Source organism: Nakaseomyces glabratus, chromosome K (genome assembly GCF_010111755.1).
Source record: "Nakaseomyces glabratus chromosome K, complete sequence".
In the NCBI taxonomy this organism is placed as follows: domain Eukaryota; kingdom Fungi; phylum Ascomycota; class Saccharomycetes; order Saccharomycetales; family Saccharomycetaceae; genus Nakaseomyces; species Nakaseomyces glabratus.
In genome coordinates this window covers 321,548-340,696 of record NC_088961.1, presented here as the reverse complement: position 1 = coordinate 340,696, position 19,149 = coordinate 321,548, and the positions used below count along the sequence as shown (strand labels likewise).

At 39.0% G+C, this 19,149-nt stretch overlaps 9 protein-coding genes across 9 annotated transcripts; 4 read left to right on the top strand and 5 right to left on the bottom strand.

The window, feature by feature from the left end:
• Positions 1-503: 503 nt before the first annotated feature.
• ASI1 (putative ubiquitin-protein ligase ASI1) lies at positions 504-2,297 on the bottom strand (the record flags this gene model as incomplete). The annotated part of the gene is made up of 1 exon (XM_448383.1): positions 504-2,297. The coding sequence occupies one exon, from the start codon at positions 2,295-2,297 to the stop codon at positions 504-506; it is 1,794 nt and encodes a 597-aa protein (XP_448383.1).
• Positions 2,298-2,612: 315 nt separating this feature from the next.
• Positions 2,613-3,218, top strand: SPC24 (kinetochore-associated Ndc80 complex subunit SPC24; the record flags this gene model as incomplete). Its single annotated transcript, XM_448382.1, has 1 exon — positions 2,613-3,218. One exon carries the CDS (start codon positions 2,613-2,615, stop codon positions 3,216-3,218), a length of 606 nt encoding a protein of 201 aa, XP_448382.1.
• A 192-nt stretch (positions 3,219-3,410) lies between these two features.
• Positions 3,411-4,868, bottom strand: MGR3 (Mgr3p; the record flags this gene model as incomplete). The annotated part of the gene is made up of 1 exon (XM_448381.1): positions 3,411-4,868. One exon carries the CDS (start codon positions 4,866-4,868, stop codon positions 3,411-3,413), a length of 1,458 nt encoding a protein of 485 aa, XP_448381.1.
• A 403-nt stretch (positions 4,869-5,271) lies between these two features.
• On the top strand, positions 5,272-6,345 carry GVI51_K03421 (putative peptide hydrolase; the record flags this gene model as incomplete). Its single annotated transcript, XM_448380.1, has 1 exon — positions 5,272-6,345. One exon carries the CDS (start codon positions 5,272-5,274, stop codon positions 6,343-6,345), a length of 1,074 nt encoding a protein of 357 aa, XP_448380.1.
• A 423-nt stretch (positions 6,346-6,768) lies between these two features.
• On the bottom strand, positions 6,769-8,109 carry FOL3 (dihydrofolate synthase; the record flags this gene model as incomplete). The annotated part of the gene is made up of 1 exon (XM_448379.1): positions 6,769-8,109. One exon carries the CDS (start codon positions 8,107-8,109, stop codon positions 6,769-6,771), a length of 1,341 nt encoding a protein of 446 aa, XP_448379.1.
• Positions 8,110-9,484: 1,375 nt separating this feature from the next.
• Positions 9,485-9,862, top strand: MED11 (Med11p; the record flags this gene model as incomplete). The annotated part of the gene is made up of 1 exon (XM_448378.1): positions 9,485-9,862. One exon carries the CDS (start codon positions 9,485-9,487, stop codon positions 9,860-9,862), a length of 378 nt encoding a protein of 125 aa, XP_448378.1.
• Positions 9,863-10,514: 652 nt separating this feature from the next.
• Positions 10,515-12,098, top strand: HFD1 (hexadecenal dehydrogenase; the record flags this gene model as incomplete). Its single annotated transcript, XM_448377.1, has 1 exon — positions 10,515-12,098. One exon carries the CDS (start codon positions 10,515-10,517, stop codon positions 12,096-12,098), a length of 1,584 nt encoding a protein of 527 aa, XP_448377.1.
• Positions 12,099-12,457: 359 nt separating this feature from the next.
• MYO5 (myosin 5) lies at positions 12,458-16,111 on the bottom strand (the record flags this gene model as incomplete). The annotated part of the gene is made up of 1 exon (XM_448376.1): positions 12,458-16,111. The coding sequence occupies one exon, from the start codon at positions 16,109-16,111 to the stop codon at positions 12,458-12,460; it is 3,654 nt and encodes a 1,217-aa protein (XP_448376.1).
• A 795-nt stretch (positions 16,112-16,906) lies between these two features.
• On the bottom strand, positions 16,907-18,940 carry ILV2 (acetolactate synthase catalytic subunit; the record flags this gene model as incomplete). The annotated part of the gene is made up of 1 exon (XM_448375.1): positions 16,907-18,940. One exon carries the CDS (start codon positions 18,938-18,940, stop codon positions 16,907-16,909), a length of 2,034 nt encoding a protein of 677 aa, XP_448375.1.
• Positions 18,941-19,149: the final 209 nt, after the last annotated feature.

The window sequence follows — 19,149 nt, the reverse complement described above, 5'->3', positions numbered from 1 at the left end:
TGTTGCTTCTCGAATCCCGAATAGTGGGAGAAAATATACTAATTATAGTATAATCTCGACATCTACATCACCCTTCCTTGTGAACAATTGTAGATCTGATAGATGGGGGATCAATTACAATTCCTAAAAGGGATAAAGGGGATTTGACCGAAGTTAGAAAGGGAGGTATTAAGGGTTCAGTGAAAGGTGGCATTGCTCTCTCTCACATCACAAATTTGTTAGCCTCCCTTCCCCCCTCTCTCCCCCCCACGTATTTGTGAATTACCGAATCGGGATATATCTTAGATCTCTCCTTTTCCAAATTAGGAACTGTTAGTGCAGAAGGATGAAACTAGAACAGAAGAAAAGTACGTACTATATTTAGGGGGAATGTGCTTTGTGTTCTGTGTTTGTGTTCTATGTACTTTGTCTATTTATAGATTGGTACTTTCTTGCCCCTCCCCACCTTAGACTGGATCGAAGAAGCCATACCAAAGCTGAATATCGAAAAAGAAATTATCTACTCAAGTGGCGTGCGTCTTGCTGTGGCCACTCACTGGCGCACGACAGCACACGCACGTATTAAATCCGCGCACTGATAGAGATACTCTACAGTCGTCACAAACGGCAAAACAGCTGCATGGCCACATGATTACATTGCGGTCGTTGGTCTTACAAACTACACACGAGTAGTCACGGGTGTCTTCGCGGTTGTCAGATACCTGGCCAAGCGATGGTTCCTGGTGTCTCTTGTGCAGCCCAGAGCGCGTGAGTCGTGAGTGCAGCAGGTGGTCCTGCAACATTAGCGGGTCGAGTTCATCTTGCAATAATGTGGACATGTCGTCTCTGAGTTCTAGGATATCGTCATCTGCGAGGTCTTCTTCAAGAGAGAGCTCTGTGGCATCGGAGTCCTGGTAGTCCTCGTCTTCTGAGTAGGAGTCGTCGTACCAACTGGTGTCTTTGCTGAGAGAGAACCGCCTTGTGGGTGTCTCTGACACTTCCTTATCGGCGTCACTGTCATCCGTGTCTATATACTCGGCCTCTTCATTGCCTCGGAGTATCTCACAGAGGTGTACTAACACCAGCTTGAAACTGTCCAGCATGTTGGATAGGAACGGTATGTTCTGCTTGGCCTCCAGAATGGGTTTGGTCAACGCTCTTACAACAGACTCTCTTCTACCGTTTCTTGGTGTTTCATTGAATCTCACTTGTTGAATAGCACGTAGTTTCTCGTTATACCGGGTGTCAAGCTCATGATTGATATTGACAGAAGGGTACTCATACCTGGTTCCTCGCTCGGAAATGCTGGAAGCAGAGGTGAGCAATATCGCCAGCTTTGATAACATCGGCGAAAAGTCCTCCTCCCCAGTGAAATTCAAGTGCTTTCTCCAGTTCTTCATAAAAGAATAGAATTGCAACTCATCGGGATTCCTGTTCTTATTCGTAAACGGATCGAATCGAATAATGTAAGCTAGTAAGTATGATACTAACGAAATGAGTACGATAAACAAGGAAAACACTTTGGGAAAGTGTCTGAATCTTGTTAATATCGGTATGCTCGAAACTCCATACTTTATCGACACATACATCAGATACGTTATATGCACCAGATTCAGCGATGCACTACCCAATAGCCTATAGTTCCGCATCTTGTACATCTCTAATACATGGATCATGACTCTATTAGATATGGCCATTAGACAATCTGGAAGAAACTCCGTTTGGTCTATTATGTTTATACGTTTCCTCTGTAGTAGATAGAACTCTATCGATATTTCAAAGATTGTATAGTCGGATCCCTCCAGTGGCGTGCTATTGGACAGCAATGATATAACTGTCTCAACACAATATGACCATGAAAAAACCATGAAATATAGCGACAACGGTATCTTGGGAACATCTGCATTGTATATTTTGACTTTGATTAGGCCTTCGATAAGCTCATACATCACCCATGTTAATAGGAGGATACAAGACACATGACTTAGTGTGTTGATCTCCGGCCTGAGGTTCGCTCTGTTTACTCTATTTCTCCTGGAAATTGTTGTAATAAGTCTGTTCAGCAGTACTGCTATTGTAAAGCATAGAACGCTGTACTCGCTGAAGAAAAATCCTATTATATCATTGAATGACTGTAATGTGCTAGATATCTCCTGTCCACTCCATACTTCCATGTACTGGGAATTTATAGCATCATGAAATGACAGCGAAAGTCTGTATAATACATTAGGAAACCTAGCCAGTGGGTTATCATTTGCCAACAAACTATGGCTAGACTGATTCAAATACGGAAACAGCTCATTAAATGTTTCATTCATCCTTGGCACATCTCTAGCCAATCACAGAGCTAGTTAGATGTATCAATAGTATAACCTGAGGAGCTTGTATGGAGATTTATAATATTTTGAAGCTACTCTGTTTAGTTTGCCTTTTACAGTTCAAATACTGTAAACACATCCGTATTCCCTTTATATTTGCCTAAATTACTTGCAATTTCAAATTGAAAAGCTCTTGAAACCCGAAACTCCCATTGAAAAAATATAAACATTTCAGTCACAAGAAGGTATACAAACAAGTCAGACATTTTGTTGAGTTCTGTATAACATAATCATAGAACTAGCAAAACGTCCAATATGGCAAGTACAGAAGAGATTGTTCAAATGATGCAGGAAGCTTCGGCTGAGTTTGCCGAAGCAGATGATGTTTCATTTCTAGATAAGATGAATTCTAATATTGCGCAACTCGAACAACAACTAAGAGAACAAATGGATGAAAGTAGGCAGAACATTGCTAAACTTGAGATAAATCTTATAGATACGGAGAAGTCGATAGGAAGCTTAAGAGAATTGATGAAGGATGCTACCGATGAGGCAACAATAATGAAAGGTAGTGATAAGTTGAATAATCTGATTGATGAGCTTCAAGCCACAGAGAATGAAATTCAGATGATGAATAGTGAAATAGAAAAGAAAGTCAGTAAGTTAGTTGAGGATGAAGACAACACAAGCTCAGAATATGAGATGATCAGCAAAGAATTGGAACAAGAATATGATCCTGTGTTCGCATCAAATATACTAAAACTAAAACTTTACAGAAGTTTAGGGGTACGACTTGATCTAGATAATAATCAAATACTAATACAGAACAAAGAGCTTGGAACAATTGATACTTTGCCATTGGAAGATGAATTAACTGAGTTTTTTAAGGTTAAATACATATGGAGTAGAATAGGGAAATGAATATGAATGTAATGATGACATCGATCTGCTAAGGTTTATATATAGCCGAACAGATGAGAAAAATCTGTCTTATTAAATAACTATTGACCAGGAAAATCAATCTTTCTGAGGTCAGAAACTAGATTTTCTTCAATTATGCTTATTTTTGGTCAGTTTGTAACAATATAAAAATATAGGAATTTCCAGAACAAGCTAGACATCTTGTTGTTGTTGTTTTTGAACTTTTAATGACATGGCTTTTTTCAACTCTAATTCTGCCTCTTTAGATAGTTCGACAAATTCCGTATCCTTCGAAAGCGAGAGTGCATCCTTCAATAGTGTCTCAGCTTTTACATAAACTCCATCATGCAAATTTAAAACACCGAGACCATATATTGACAAAGCAATGGCTTGAACAACTGATGGATCTAGTTGATCTTTTGTATGAAACCTTAGTTTGGTATTCTTTTTATAGAAGGAGACGATACTTTCATATGATTTATATGCCATCTTAATACAAGAGTCGCGATTTTTATGAAGAAAACGTAATGCTTTTAGGATAGCAGGGTTCTCTTTCAGCTCGGCATCTTCCTCAATCTTCTTTTGTAACTTTAATATATCCGAATCAAATTTTTCTGCCTGCAAATATAATAATGATCCTAAGTTGGCCTGCGATAATAGGATTTGTCCTGGGGGCATGTCTGCCATAACCATCCATTCGACACTGGTTAATTTGCAACTCAATGCGGCTGCAATGTCCTTGGATGATAAGCAATATGCAGTGTATAGATCTCTTGCCGTGAAAAATTCTTCTTTGTAAGGCTCCCACGCACTACTGTTCTTTGAAAGGTCTAAAATCATATATCCGTTCTCATCCAATTTTATGTTCTTTTCGTTTACAAATGCCTCGAAGGAATCGGCATCATATAGTCTTGGCATATGCAATGACGACTTTGTTGCTTCTTCAGCTTTACTCTTCCTATTTTCAAAGAATTGTTTCAATTCTGGTGACCTAGTTAAGATCTCCTCCTGGACTAGTAAGAGATGAGATAGCAACAACTTTTTACCATATTCTACATCGGTGTTTAATTCTAAAGATTTAATCAAAACTCTCAAATCTTTCCTTATGAGATCAGACCTTTTATCCTCCAGGACTTTGTTGGTTGTTAACAACGCTTCGTAAAACCTTGATAATAATTCCTTGAACACGTCTTTACACTCCTGTATCATACCAAGCTTTTCATACATCTCTGCAAGCTTTAATTCCAACCTTGTATACTCATCGCTAAGTGCGTCAAAATTTGAATTCGAGAGCTCATCGATTACCATAATATAATACTGTAATGCCTTTCTGTAATTGTTCCCACCTTGATCACTTTCATGCCAGACTGCTTTTCGCACATTTTCTGCAACTGATGGTGGTAACTGGTTTTTGCTAGACCAATAGTATTGCCTTATAGCAAAACCTAAAAGTGATAAACCAGCAACCGTGTATACCCACCTTTTCTGTCCATATATAGGTGCTGTATTCTTGATGTTCTCCTTTCCCTGCTCATATGAGCTATCTTTCTTAGTTCCATTCTTTCTAAGTTGAACTGTTACACCAGGGGTAAAGCGTCTCAAAGAAACTCCGCCGAGCCTAGCCAGCCTTGCCGTACTCCTAACAATCATTGGGTTTTAATAATGGGCTATGTGACCGTTATATCGAATTGACTTATCCTACTGGAAAACCCAAATAAAGCCAAAACCTCAAACAAGCAAATGTATGCAAACTACACAAACGCTTTGGTCCTACAGGGCTGTAGGTATGCTAACTGGCTACTTTTGATGTGACCTGATATTTGAGCCTTGATCACAGCTGTTGTTGGATAAACTAGAATTTTGGCAAAAGTTGAAATTTTCACGTTTTCCAAATTTTAAGGGACGTCCCCCTCGATGAGCTTGAAAAATTATTATAATTTGATAGCTAATATTGAGCTTATCAATCCTGAATTTGAATGTACTCCTTTTGTATTAAATTGTCTGATATAAAAGTATTTTGTTACTTGGAATTATTAGCTGAATAGCGTGGAAGATGTGTGGAAGGTTTGCGCTTATGTATGACTCATGGGAGGTCGCTGAGCAGATACAACGAGGGTTTAATCTTGAGATTAACCCAGTAGTAAGCACCTCTCGAGAGGACAATACTGATACGCATTACAATGCCTCATTCAATGTCTCTCCTACAAATATGTCGGCAGTTTATAAAAACAAGGATAAAGGTGAGTTGCGTTACATGAAGTGGGGTCTCGTTCCACACTGGACTAAAGATTTGAAAAGCTTTAAAAGTTACAGCACCTTCAATGCTAGGTTAGAAACGCTACAGGAGAGCAGGCTTTGGATTCATCCTTGCAAGTCTAACAGATGTGCGGTTCCAATTAGCGGTTACTACGAATGGAAAACTAGTGGAACCAAAAAAGGTGGTTCTAAGACGAATATTCATAAGACTCCTTACTATGTCACTAGATCAGATGGGAAATTAATGTTTCTGGCTGGTATGTACGACTATGTACCAGCAGAAGATTTTTATTCTTTTACCATAATCACGGCGCCGGCGCCTAAAAATCTGAAATGGCTACATGAACGTATGCCAGTAGTAATTGAACCGGGCACTAGAGAATGGGATTCATGGATGGATCCTGAGAAAAAAGATTGGTCACAAAAAGAGCTCAATGAAATATTAGAGCCCAGATATGATGAAGATCATATGATCTCCTATCAAGTCAGTCCAGAAGTTGGAAAAACTACTAATAACGGAGAAAATCTAATCAAGCCTATATTGAAAGCTGATAAAAATAAGTTCGAAAAACTGATTAAGAAAGAGCTTGATGAAACAAAGGTGCATGATTCTATAAAGAATGAACACGACCAAGGTAAATTGAAAACAGAATCTAATAATACTATTAAAAGAGAAAATGAAAGTTCAGTTAAAACTGAAAACGATAATGATAAGTTATATAGGGGAAATAATAAAGGATATAAACCTAAAACCAAAGACGATAGTCTTGTGAAGAAGGAATCGAAAGAAGGAAATGCCAAGAAAAAAAGAAATATAACAGATATGCTTCGTTCTTCCTCCAAACAAAGCCCGAAAAAGCAAAAGCGATGATCTAAAACAAGTCCACGATCTTATTCTTTGTTCCACATTACTGTCATATCTTTCTATGGAACAATTGCAGCATATCTTTACAAATTGTTAACGATTTTTTTAATATTTCCTTATCAGTACTGAATGTATAATATCTACTGGCAATAAATATTGATGTATGCATTAATATATAAATATTTATTTATGAAAGAATCATAGTATAATAGGATAAAATTGCTATGTAAAAGTCAAACTATTTGTCATTAAAAAAGTCATTACATTTAGTTTTTAGGATAATCTATAAAACATTTCATTTAATATGGAATGTTATTGCTCTAGTTTAAAATAACAACAACAATTTATGCTCATACTTTACATCTGATTTAGGATTGTCTCTGATAGCAGCAAAATTAGGATATTAGAAGAAAAGAAATATGAACTATTTCATGAGCTTTCTGCATTAGTGCCCTTAGTTTGCGAATTTCTCTTGTGCATTCTTAACAGCTCACCACATAAATAAAGTGAGCCGCATACAATTACTGGACTTATTTCAGAGGCATCATTATGGTAATATTCCTCAGATAGTAAATTAAATACATCGCATAAACTATTCTCTGAAATACAGTTGGTGGTGAATTTGCTTTTTATAAATGAGCTCAAGTCTTTAGGATCTGTTGGTTGGATCCATGGCATCCCATCAACAGAGCTGAATTTCGTGGCAATTACTCGATCTTGGGCTCGGAGTAAAGGTCTGAGTAGTGTATTCAGATTTTTCCCAGCTGTAACTGCAATTACAAATGTCAATGGTTTATCTCCAAATTGCTTACGTAAGTGTTTGGAAAGCTCAATTGCTGCACTGGCGTTATGAGCCCCATCGATTAATACAGGGAATGTAAGTTTTTTTCTATCATCACCCTCTGATAAAAGGAAACAAAAATCTAAATCATGAAGACGGCCTGGCCATTGAACTTGATCTAGACCTGCAACAAGTTCTTGTCGGCTAACATTTATATATTTAGATCTTTGTAACTCATCAAGTATAGCTAGTGCTACTCGTAGGTTAAAAATTTGATATTCTCCATTTAATGGAAGCTTTTGATTAAATTCAATTGTTCCCCATGCAGCAGTACGAACAGTATGGGAATTCATTGAACCTTCAGTGATAATGAGTTTGCAGTGCATACTTTCGCAATGCTGCTTCACTTTATCTAGGACAGTTTTATCGTTAGAGCCATCTATAACAGCACACTCTACACCTTCAGTAATAATACCGGCCTTTTCTCTTGCTATCTCTTCCAATGTATTTCCTAAGAAACTTTCATGATCCAAACCTATTTTAGTTATACCACAACATAGTTTGAATGATCCTGGAATTATATTTGTTGCATCTTCACGCCCCCCTAATCCGACTTCTACTACACACCAATGGCATTCCATCTCTTTGAAATATTGTAGCGCGGTGCATGTCAGTAGCTCAAATTCGGTACACCCTAATCGATGCTCACTATTCAAGATATCAAGTTGATTTCTTATCGACAAGTATTGGGAGTTGGGTATAGGTTGATCGTTAATTGATATCGATTCTGTAACATGGATAAGATGTGGGGTAGTAAACTTGCCAACGCGAAAATGTGTCCTCTGTTGTTGTAGTACTGTTGATAAGTATGTACAGACAGAACCCTTACCGTTAGTTCCAGCTATGTGTAATACTTTCAAATGCTGATGTGGATTACCTATAAATTCAAGCAGTCTACCAATCCTTCCAAGACCAAGCCTGATTGACATAGCAGCAGATAATTCAATTGGCTGACGACGAGTCGAGAAAGTATGAAATGTTCAGTATGAGATTGCAATCAATAACTTGAAATAAAAGGATGTCCCCAAGATCAAATTTCTGATGATGTTGGCTTGACTTAATATATCAGTAAAATCTGTAGATGCAATGGTAACGTTAATCTTAATAGGAATATCGTTTCTCATCAATGCTTATATAGAGTTGGATCAACAGTAATTCTTTGTTTTATCCATTTGGTATGGTTGTTATACGTCGACTTCTAATCGTTCAATACTTAAGGTAAAAGACCCAGATTCTTGAAAGCATTCCCAGCTCTACGAAGCTTTTTAGGCATCCCTCATATAAAGGTTAAAAAAAGAGGCCAACAAAATGTGCTACATGATTTTGATAAATCTCACATGAGCTAAACAAATGCGAGCTTTTCTGTGTTAATCTTCACACATTTTTTCTTCTTCTTTTGAAGTTTACACTTGCATGTGTGGAAGCATCCATACTTCATTGTAATTGCACCAGTACGGCTGCTGAGAACGCTTCCTGTTGCGTAGTATCGTTCTTCAGAAACCCATGTAAAAAAAAAATGTAAAAAAAATTGTGTCAGTCCCCATTTGGAGCATTTTTTTTCAAATATGCTGCAAGATGTCATGAGCATCGACTAGGAAATTAACGACTTAAAGAAATGGCACAACAAGGCAGAAAAAAAGAAAGTCCAACAATTGAAGCGATTACATAATGCCTGTTGCAGTGAACAACTGAAAATGTAATCTCTTTGCCAAGGAGCATAAGTTCTGGCCAGCAAATCCCACCTCTTTCAGAATGCTATGATCTGACCGCCATGCGATGCAATTGGTTTGCAATACAGTAACGTGCAGCCATTCTTACCATACTCTAGTCTATCACGCAACAAACACAGAAAAACTTCAAACTTTACAATTGCTCTTGCTCAATATCTTAACAACAGAACACTGAGCTCCCCGATCCGTGATGGGAGTCACTGTAGATATAGTAACTATCCGCCGAATAGTGCAGCATGGAAACAGATCCAAACAATAGAAGATCGAAGGATTTGATGGCCGTCTTTTTATACTCCGCGCTAAGTTTATATCATAATCTACGTTTTGACGTACAACAGTACATAGTTGGCTATCCTTTCAGGAATTTCGGCGGCCCTCGCGACTGGAACTATAAATAGGAACGTATAATTTGGCTGATCTTGGTACGAGTCATTTAGGTATTTCTTGTACTGTAGGCGGCTAGGATAATCCAGCATACTTCTGCTAAAGAAATCTCTTGGTGTGTGGGGCAATTGAGGGACTTTGTTGTTTGTCGCGATTTTCAACTATCAATTGATTGTGATTTGTTATAGTGATGAGTAAATCTACGTTAGAGCAACCTGAGTACGTGAAGGAGCGGTTGGAGAGTTTGGCGGAGGTTGACAGGCAGTTGTGTTCGATGCTGCAGGAGGCATCTCAGGTGGCGTTCACCTATGGAGAAGTGCTACGTGGTAATGCCATGATGAAACCGCAGTTCCAAGAGCACGTATCGGCGTTCTACTCTACCCTGGACAATGCTTCCGGGAAGTTAAAGAAAGAGATTGAACTATTGGATGAAAACGTAGGCAACAGGTTGCTACCTATCAATGTGAACAAAAAAGCTTTAGGTCAAGATGATGACAAGCTTAAGGAACAGATGGAAACACTGAAAGAGTTTTTAAAGACAGATAATGAAGAGACATCTACTTCTTAAGAACATTTGGATTGTTTTGATATTTTTTGTCGAGAGGACAGATAAACTCGGATTAGCACGTCCAAGCCATAAAATTGGTATAGATGGTATATCTTCAGCTCGGGAAATTCGGTTCTAGGATATCGTTCTTTCTAGAACAACCAATATTGTAACAACCAATACTATTGTTAAATAACAGAACTACCGGAGAAGATGGGATAACTCTTCTACAATACAGTGGGTCATTCAAAACTATGCTCTATTCTCATCTGAAAGAGAAAAGTATACTCTACGGATTTTAAGTGAGAGGCTTGGGGAGTTGTTTTTATGATCACCCCCAAAATATTTATTTTTTCTTCTGCTGAAACTTGTCGATTTCTTGTGGATGAAAAAGATCTTAAGAAGTGGTCAATTTCATGTCACTTTTCTAGGATATCCTGTAATTTTCTACCTTTTCCGTGGAATGAGGTTTTTATCGGATTATTTTTGACATTTAAGGTATAGCAAGTATAAAAGGGACTCGACTATACATGTGAAATCATTTGTAGAGATTGTTCAGTTTGTAATTATTGTTTTTTTCTAGCAGAGACAGTATAGTGTTTCCTAATAGAACATCTGTAAACTAAATCAACAGAATATAAAGAATAGGATCGCAATTTCAGTAAAATATAAGATGGCAGAGATACTAAATTATACCGAACTTAGTGAAATAGATGCAAAAATAAGCATATCCAGAAACTATTTCCAGCAGAATCGTAAAGAGCTTGCCAATCAGAAAAATGTTAGGTCTGCTGATAATAAACAGCGTCAATTCTGGTTGAAGAAGTTGTATTGGAGTGTGAAAGATCATGAAGAGCAAATTTTAGAGGCATTGGAAAAGGACTTTCACAGATCACGTCAAGAAAGTATCTCTTTGGAGTACGTTAAGCTACTCGGTGATATCCTTCATTTAATTGAAGGTATTCCAAAATGGAACAAACCAAAAAAAGTTAGAGATAACTCAGCACCCTTTATGTTTGGTAACATCAATATTGAAAAGATATCTAGAGGTAACGTGTTGGTTATTTCTCCATTCAATTTTCCTGTTTTGTTAGCTTTGGCACCGGTAGCATGTGCGTTATCGGCTGGTAACACTGTCATTTTAAAACCGAGTGAAATGACTCCTCACTGTGCGTTGGTATTGGAAGATATTGTCAAATCATGTCAGCTACCAGAAGGGGTTCTACAGATTGTGCAGGGTGGTGTTGAACAGACTACCAAACTGATTAATTCAGAATCATTAGACATGATTTTCTATACCGGTTCTCCTCGCGTTGGTTCCATTGTAGCTCAGGCTGCTGCAAAAAATCTAGTTCCATGCGTTTTGGAACTGGGAGGAAAATCGCCCACCTTCATAACTGGATCATTACAGAAGAAGAACTTAGAAACAGCATTGAAGCGTATATTTTTTGGTGCATTTGGTAATGCTGGCCAAATTTGTGTATCTCCGGATTATTTACTGGTTCATGAATCAATATACGATGATGTTGTGAAGGAAAGTGGTAAAGTGATGAAAGAGTTATACCCTGACTTAAATGAACACACAGAGTATACACATATGATTCACAAAGCTTCATATGATAAAACTTTGGAAAAACTACAGAAAACCAAAGGTAGAAAGGTTTCAGCAGCCGATGTCAAAATAGATAATACATCCGGTAAGCTTATGATTCCTCCAACTATTGTTTTTGATTCTGATTGGGACGATGCACTAATGGAAGAAGAAAACTTTGCTCCGGTTCTACCGGTTATTAAATACACTGATATCGATGCCACAATAGACAAAATCTTAAGCAAGCATGACACACCATTGGTACAATATATTTTTTCAGAAAAACAAAAAGAGATAGACCATATTTTGGCAAGATTAAGGTCTGGTGACTGTATTATCTGTGATACTACAATTCACGTTGGGATCAAAGATGCTCCGTTTGGTGGTATCGGACAATCGGGCTATGGTAATTATGGTGGTGTCTATGGGTTTGACGCATTTAGTCACGAAAGAATTGTCCTAAAACAGCCATTTTGGGTCGATTTCTTACTCAAGTTAAGATATCCACCATTTACAGCAAAGAAGGTCAAACTATTGAAACTAGCTACTGAAAGACAACCATGGTTTGATCGGGAAGGGAATGATCACAGATCCTATAAACTGATTGCCATGTTTTCTGTTACCTGTGCACTTCTTGCGGTTGGTGTGAAATCTTTTTTTGTATAATCTATTGTATTTAAATTTATATGAAAATATTCATTGAAATTGAATTCATTCCCAAACAATCCCTAAGTAATATTTATGGTAAGTTGTATATATATCCTTTGTTTTGATATTATCGAAGTACTGATAAGTATTTATTATAGTTTTGAATAATTTTATTGCCTGAAAGCTGGATTTATTCTGTATCTAAAGGCAGCTATGACGCCCTCCGAAATATTACCATTTCTTCATCTTCTGAGCCACTAAACGAAGATAATTAAAATAGATTTGTAACTACAAATGTTACATATATTACACTATAGAGGATATGATTTGATAATAATACTGAACCTCGTAGTCATGATAGCTTTGCATAGAGAGGATTACCAATCATCATCGTTATCACTAGATGCAGCTGCTTCTTCGTCACTTTCAACCCTCATTTTATTCGCCCTAGCTGCTAAGGCTGATACCAAACCATCGCCAAAAGAAGCCGGCACTTGAGATGTAGCTGCTACTGTCTGTGCAGAAGCAGGTTGTGATTGGTTCTGAATAGCAGGTTGTGAGGCAGTAACAGCAGGAGCAGGTGGCGGCGCCTTTGCGCCTTCGTGCTTTACCATATAAGCTGTTGGAACCCAACCCGACTTAGAGCCATCCAGAGTTTTTGCTAAAGACCATCCACTTGGCTCTTCCTTGGTAATATAAACAATGTCGCCCTTCATTAAAGGAAGTTCACTTGGATTTCCTGATCCGGGGAAATCGTATGCAGCTTCAAATTGTGGCTCTGATGTTTTGGAAGGCGGTGGAGGTGGTGGTGGAGGGATGGAACTTTGTGTTGCAGAAGATTGAGATGCTGGTATTTGGGTTTGGGTTTGCATCTGTGCTTGAGGAGTAGGATGAGGGGCAGGCTTTTTGGCCATGGGTTGCGGTGCAGGCTTTTTCGATCCTGGGGGAGGAGGAGCAGGTTTCTTGGCAGATCTTGAAGCAGGCGTCTGGGGTTTAACATTCATTCCGCCGTTTAGACTTTGAGATACGGTAGTATTTTGATTGTTACTAGACATCCTAGGTGGAGCCAAAGTTTTGCTTGACTGAGTCGTTGGGGCACTCATGCCTGAGCTCTTCTTTCTGGGTTTCTTCTTAGACTTAGAATTAGCTGGATTACCTCTTCTGACAAATATGGTACTGGATTTGTAAACATCACCGTATTTTGGTGCAGTATCACTCACTTGGCATTTAACAGAATGCATTTTACCTGGCTTTTTTTGATATTCAAGGGTCGGGCCAACCTTGACTTGAATTTTACTATTGAGCGTTTTCAAATGTGTAATTAATTCAGTCTTAAATGACAAATTAATCAGTGGATCTGGCATACTTGAGTTGGCTAAGACAATACCGACCCAATCATCTTGTAAATTTGTCATATTCAATTGCAAAATCGAATTGACATTGATTTTGTAGTCAGCTGTATATTGCATTGCATTTTGAACCCTCACTTGGCCAATAATATAAAGAGTAGTTGGAGATAAAATGAAAGTCTTTTTTAGTCTCTGTGCAGATCTACCGAACTTGGAGTGAAGAGCTTCACCATGAAATGAAAATACAACTTTTTCGGATATACCGGCTTGTCTCTTTATATAGGATCCATTTGACTTAGATTCATTACAAGATAAATAATCACCCATGAAAGCACGGTAACCTAATAATGACATAGATCTTCTTTCTTTCTTATTTCCAAGCAGTGACGTACCATAGTCCCGCAACTTTTCGAACTTATTACCTTCCTTACGTTCCTTGATGGTCCTCTGTATTTTTACGGCGGCATCAATACGTCTTTGAAGGTATCTTCTCCATGCTCTTTGGATACGAGCCGCCATATTATGCCAAAACTTATCCCTCATGTTTTCTAAGGCAAATAAAGTTTCCGGGGTTTTTATGAATACTTGTGTCACACCTAACTGGTATTCCTTTTCTGGTATTAGTGCATCCTGTAAAATCAACCTCACGGCTTCCAAGATATCACCAGTCCATGTATAATCACCAGCATAAGAACAGCGCGGTGAAAGCAGATAAAATCTCTCTACAAACTTTTCAAACCCTTGCCTGTACGCGAAACCTGCTCTTCTAATACGCACATTTTCTTGTAGACCCAAATATTTGACTTGGTGAAGAACTTGGTGATCATCATAATCATTTGGTGATTTGGTTTGATTCGGTTTAATTGTTCTAATATATGAAGGTTGTGCTTTCGAAAGTGTTTCGACCAATTCGTTTGCACTTTTGATAATTTTGTCACCAGCAGTTGGTGGTCTTCTTTTGTTATCTTTATCAACTTGATTAGGAAACAAAGTAGTTAAGAAGGCATTTGTAGTTGTACCAACCAGCTCCACTAAATCTTTTTGCAGCTGGTCCTTATTCTTGTCTGTCATACCCAAGACATCGTATGTAACATCACCAGCATAATGCTTAATGACAAACTTATTCTGCCTTTGCTCAAAGTGTGGATTAGAACTAAACAAACTTAGCCTTTGTGCAAAAGCCTGATCAGCAGCTGAAGAATCGGCGTGTGCCGTAGCAACTGAGTCGTTCATTGCCGCAAAAATACCAGGTGGTCTCTTAGCTTCTATCAAATCGCACACAACTTTATTGTCAAAATATTTGATTGGAGTCCATTGGATCTTTTCTCTCGCATATGTGTCTTGTTCACTTTTCAATGTCAGTTGGATGAAGATTTGTTGTAGTTTTTCATTCACGTAGTTGATGCAAATTTGCTCAAATGAATTGTGTTCAAAAATTTCAAAACCATAAATATCCAAAATACCAATAGACTTATCTGCCCCAGGATAGGCATGCAACGATTTGTTCACCCTATCAACAATCCACTCAAATAAATTATTATAGATTGCCTTTGCTAGAGCATCCCTCACAGCTGTTGCTTGGACAATGTTTAATGGAACATGATAAACAGATCCTCTTCTAGAGCCGTGATTAGTTTCAACAATTCTTTCAACTAGTGCCTTAATTAGAGATTGAGAATCAACCTGTAACAGATACGCAACAAAATCTGTTACTGACGTATCTCTAACTTGAGCATTTCCTTCTTCATTTTCAATAAAAGAGATATTACCTATCCATAGAATTGCAGCCAACATTCTGAAAATTTGATCTTGTTCTTCTTGAGCAAGACCTATCACTTGCATGGCTTTTATAGTAGCTTCAAAATCTTTTACATCATCGATTGTGTCAACACTAGTACATTTGGAAGCCGATGTGTACACATATTGTTCAGGCAATTGAACACCAAAGGTTTGTCTATAGTTGTCTGACGCACCTTTTGTGAATTGATAAAAGATATGAAAGTTTCTTTCATTTGTGATTTGACCAACCACTCTTTGCTTCTCTAGCAAGTAATTTGTAATGTTACCAGCGCATGGTTCAAATTGGGAATTAAAACGAATCTCGAGGTACTTACCGTGCCTGGAGGAATTGTTATTTCTCAAGGTTTTTGCGCAACCAAAAGATTCCAAAAGAGGGTTTGTTGCAAGAACCATGTCTTTGATTTTTCCAATAGATTCCGAATGAGTAGATGATGTAGCTGCAATATATTCCATAATTTTCTTGGCAGCTTCTGTTTTACCAGCACCAGACTCACCAGAGATAATAACACATTGGTTCTCATTATATGCCTTCAGGTTATAATACATTGCCTCAGAAATAGCATAAACATGTGGAGGTACCTCCAGTCTGTTTTTCCCCTGGTAACTCTTCATTATGGCATCTGTGTATATACCTAGATCACGGAATGGGTTAACACTGATCAGCACATGGCCGATATATGTATATATGGTACCATTTAAAAATCTCTTCTTTAGGTTATCGTTGATAGATTCATCTGAGATGCTAGTCAATAGGGTCAAATCAGATACACCAACTTCTTTCTTCTTCGAAGTTTCAAAAGCAGCCTTCTTGATATTGTTCCCTCCTCTCTTAGCCGGCTCCTGGTGGGTCTTATTACGAGCACCACGCTTCAAAATGGCCATGTTGTCACTGAAATTCTCAGTATATGCTCTTGAAAATGATAATGGGTTCCTATTCCAGTGTTGAAATATTAAGTATTAGTTTGTTGTAAGAACAGAACTTCTAGGTGAGGCAGTATTAAGATCAAATCGAGTGTGATAGTTGTTCTTGTTCTTATACTTTATCCAAGAAATTGTAATTACCGACAGACTTTTGGCCAGTCAATGAGCTGTTATTGCGGTTATAGTTACTGATACTTGAAAGGAAATCAATTGATGTTTTGAATCACTAAAAGGGGTCCTATATTAAGATCTTGCTATGTGCGTCATTTGACTTTCTTGAAAGGGAATAGTTAGCTTTTTTTCGTAAGGATCAAGCGAACTTTACTCCGCCACATACTTCTATTTTCTGACGTTGGATGTGACCTTGATATTCTAGCCACATAGGTTCAAATAGCTTAGCCTTTTTGAACCATCAGGTTTGGAGGAAGAACCTGTTTTTGATAGTAGATATAATAAATAGGGTCCTTAATATAAATAATGGCACTTTGTGTCTGTAGTAATAAAATGTGTTTTTGAAATAAATAAACATTATTGATGATACATATGATAATATACTGAAATGAATGACTATATGACTTGCATTGGCATAGGCTCGTTGTAACTTGCACTTTAACAGATATTTTAAGATGTTTGTGAAATAAAGTAAGAATGATTTTGATTATATCAACAAGGCAAGTAGATAAAGGGTGTTATTTTTTGATTTAAATTTGGGGAGGAATGCTATAAGTTTTGTACTGATTCTAAAATTTGTTTGTCTTAATGCTTACCACCGGTACGCTTGTGACGTAGTTCGTTCTGTTCCCTTTCCATTTCTGGGTCGTAGTTAATAAATTCGTGTAAACCCTTACCGGCTGGGACCATTGGCAAGACTGGCACCTTCTTCTCTACTTCGACTTCAAGCAAGACTGGACCCTGGTAGTCAACAAACTCTTTTAGAGTCTTTTCAAGCTCGGCTTGGTCTTTCACTCTCATACCCTTCATACCCATTGCCTCCGCAAGTTTTACGAAATCTGGGTTCAATTGATGTGTGTGTGAGTAACGATGCTCGTAGAATAGAGATTGCCATTGGGTGACCATACCTTGCTCTTCGTTGTTTAGCACTAGAATTTTTACAGGAGCATTAGCTTGCACAGCAGAACTTAGTTCCTGTAAGGACATGTTGAAAGAAGCATCACCGTCAATGTCAATGACTAAGGCGTCTGGCTTAGCGACTTGGGCACCGATAGCAGATGGCAAACCGTAACCCATGGTACCTAGACCACCAGAAGTGATGAAAGTACGTGGGTTCTTCCATGTCCAGTGTTGAGCAGCCCACATTTGATGTTGGCCGACACCGGTTGTAACAATAACTTCCTTGCTGGTAGCATTGGCAATCTTTGACAACTTGGCAATGGCAGTTTGTGGTTTGATTCTAGAACCTGGAGTCTCTAGGGAGTAACTGTATGGGAATTCCTTCTTCCACTTATTAATCTTTTCGAACCATTCTGGTCTTTCCTTCACTGGGAATACCAATGGGATCAACTTGGATAAGTTGGAAGCAGCGTCACCTTCTACTGCCACTTGTGCTTCTACGACTTTATTTATGTTCTTTGGAGTGATTTCAAAGTGAATGATACCACCTCTACCTTCCAATGCGGCCTTTCTTGCTTCTGGTGCAAACTTAGTGATGTTACCGGTGACACGGTCGTCGAATCTGGCACCGACGGCGATGATCAAGTCGGAGTTCTGGACGGCAAGGTTTGCAGTGGCACAACCATGCATACCCAGCATGTCTAGAGACTTTGGATCTTCTTGGTCGAATGCACCCAAACCTTGTAAAGTAGTGGTAACTGGGATCTGCGCACGCTCACTTAGCTCTTTGACCAATCTTGGCCCATCGACATTGTTCAGGATACCACCACCGACGTAAAGGACTGGATTCTTGGCGATATTTATCAAGTCGGCAGATTTCTTGATGTTTTCAATAACGAATTGGTCCTGGACACCTGCAGTCAACTGTTGCAATGCGGTTGATGGCAGGGTGCTCTTAACTGGGATTGGTGTTCTCAGGATGGCGGCTGTGACGTCCTTTGGCAAGTCCACCAACACTGGGCCGGGTCTGCCGCTCGTGGCAATCTGGAAGGCCTCGTTGATTCTCAGTGGCAGCTCCGCTACGTTCTTCACCATCACGTTCCATTTTGTACAGGATCTGGAGATACCAACAATGTCGGCTTCTTGGAACGCATCGGTACCAATGGCAGTGGTGGGCACTTGGCCCGTAAACACAACCATAGGAATACCGTCAGCCAGCGCATCGGCCATGGGAGTCACAACGTTCGTGGCACCAGGACCCGAAGTAACCAACACGACACCTGGCTTACCGGAGGCCCTTGCGTAACCCTCGGCCATGTGGCCCGCACCTTGCTCGTGCTTAGGCAACACAAACTTGAACTTGTCGGAGTTGTGGATCGCATCGTACACCGGCAAGATCGCACCACCAGGGTACCCAAACACAGTGTCCACATTGTTGCGCGCCATCATCTCGTTGAAAATCTGCCCACCGGTCAGACCCACAAACGAGTTGTCCATCTTCTGCGTCGCCACATTCTTCAGCTTAGAACTCAACTTCACACCACTCCCGGTATTAGCAGCCGCTGTATCGGGATCAACATTGAAACTCGGCGAGGGCTCCGGCCTGGGAACCGCCCGCACACTGTACTTGCAAACCTGATACGCCGCACTACGACGGCATGCTCTCGCTACTACCCCACTAATACGTATCATTGGATCCGTTAGCCCTCTTCTCGTCATGTACCGTGGCTGCAAATATCTATACCAACCTTTTTATATACTTTTCCCAGCACAATAATTTTTTTTCACAATTTTTTTTTTTCAGTTTGCCCAACACAGTCAGAGCATCCATCCTGACTCATTGGCTTTCCTCTCGCAAGTCGCCTGCCAATACAACAGAAACACCCGCAGAGAATTGGTGACTCTTAGCCCCCGTACTGTGTGCCCGT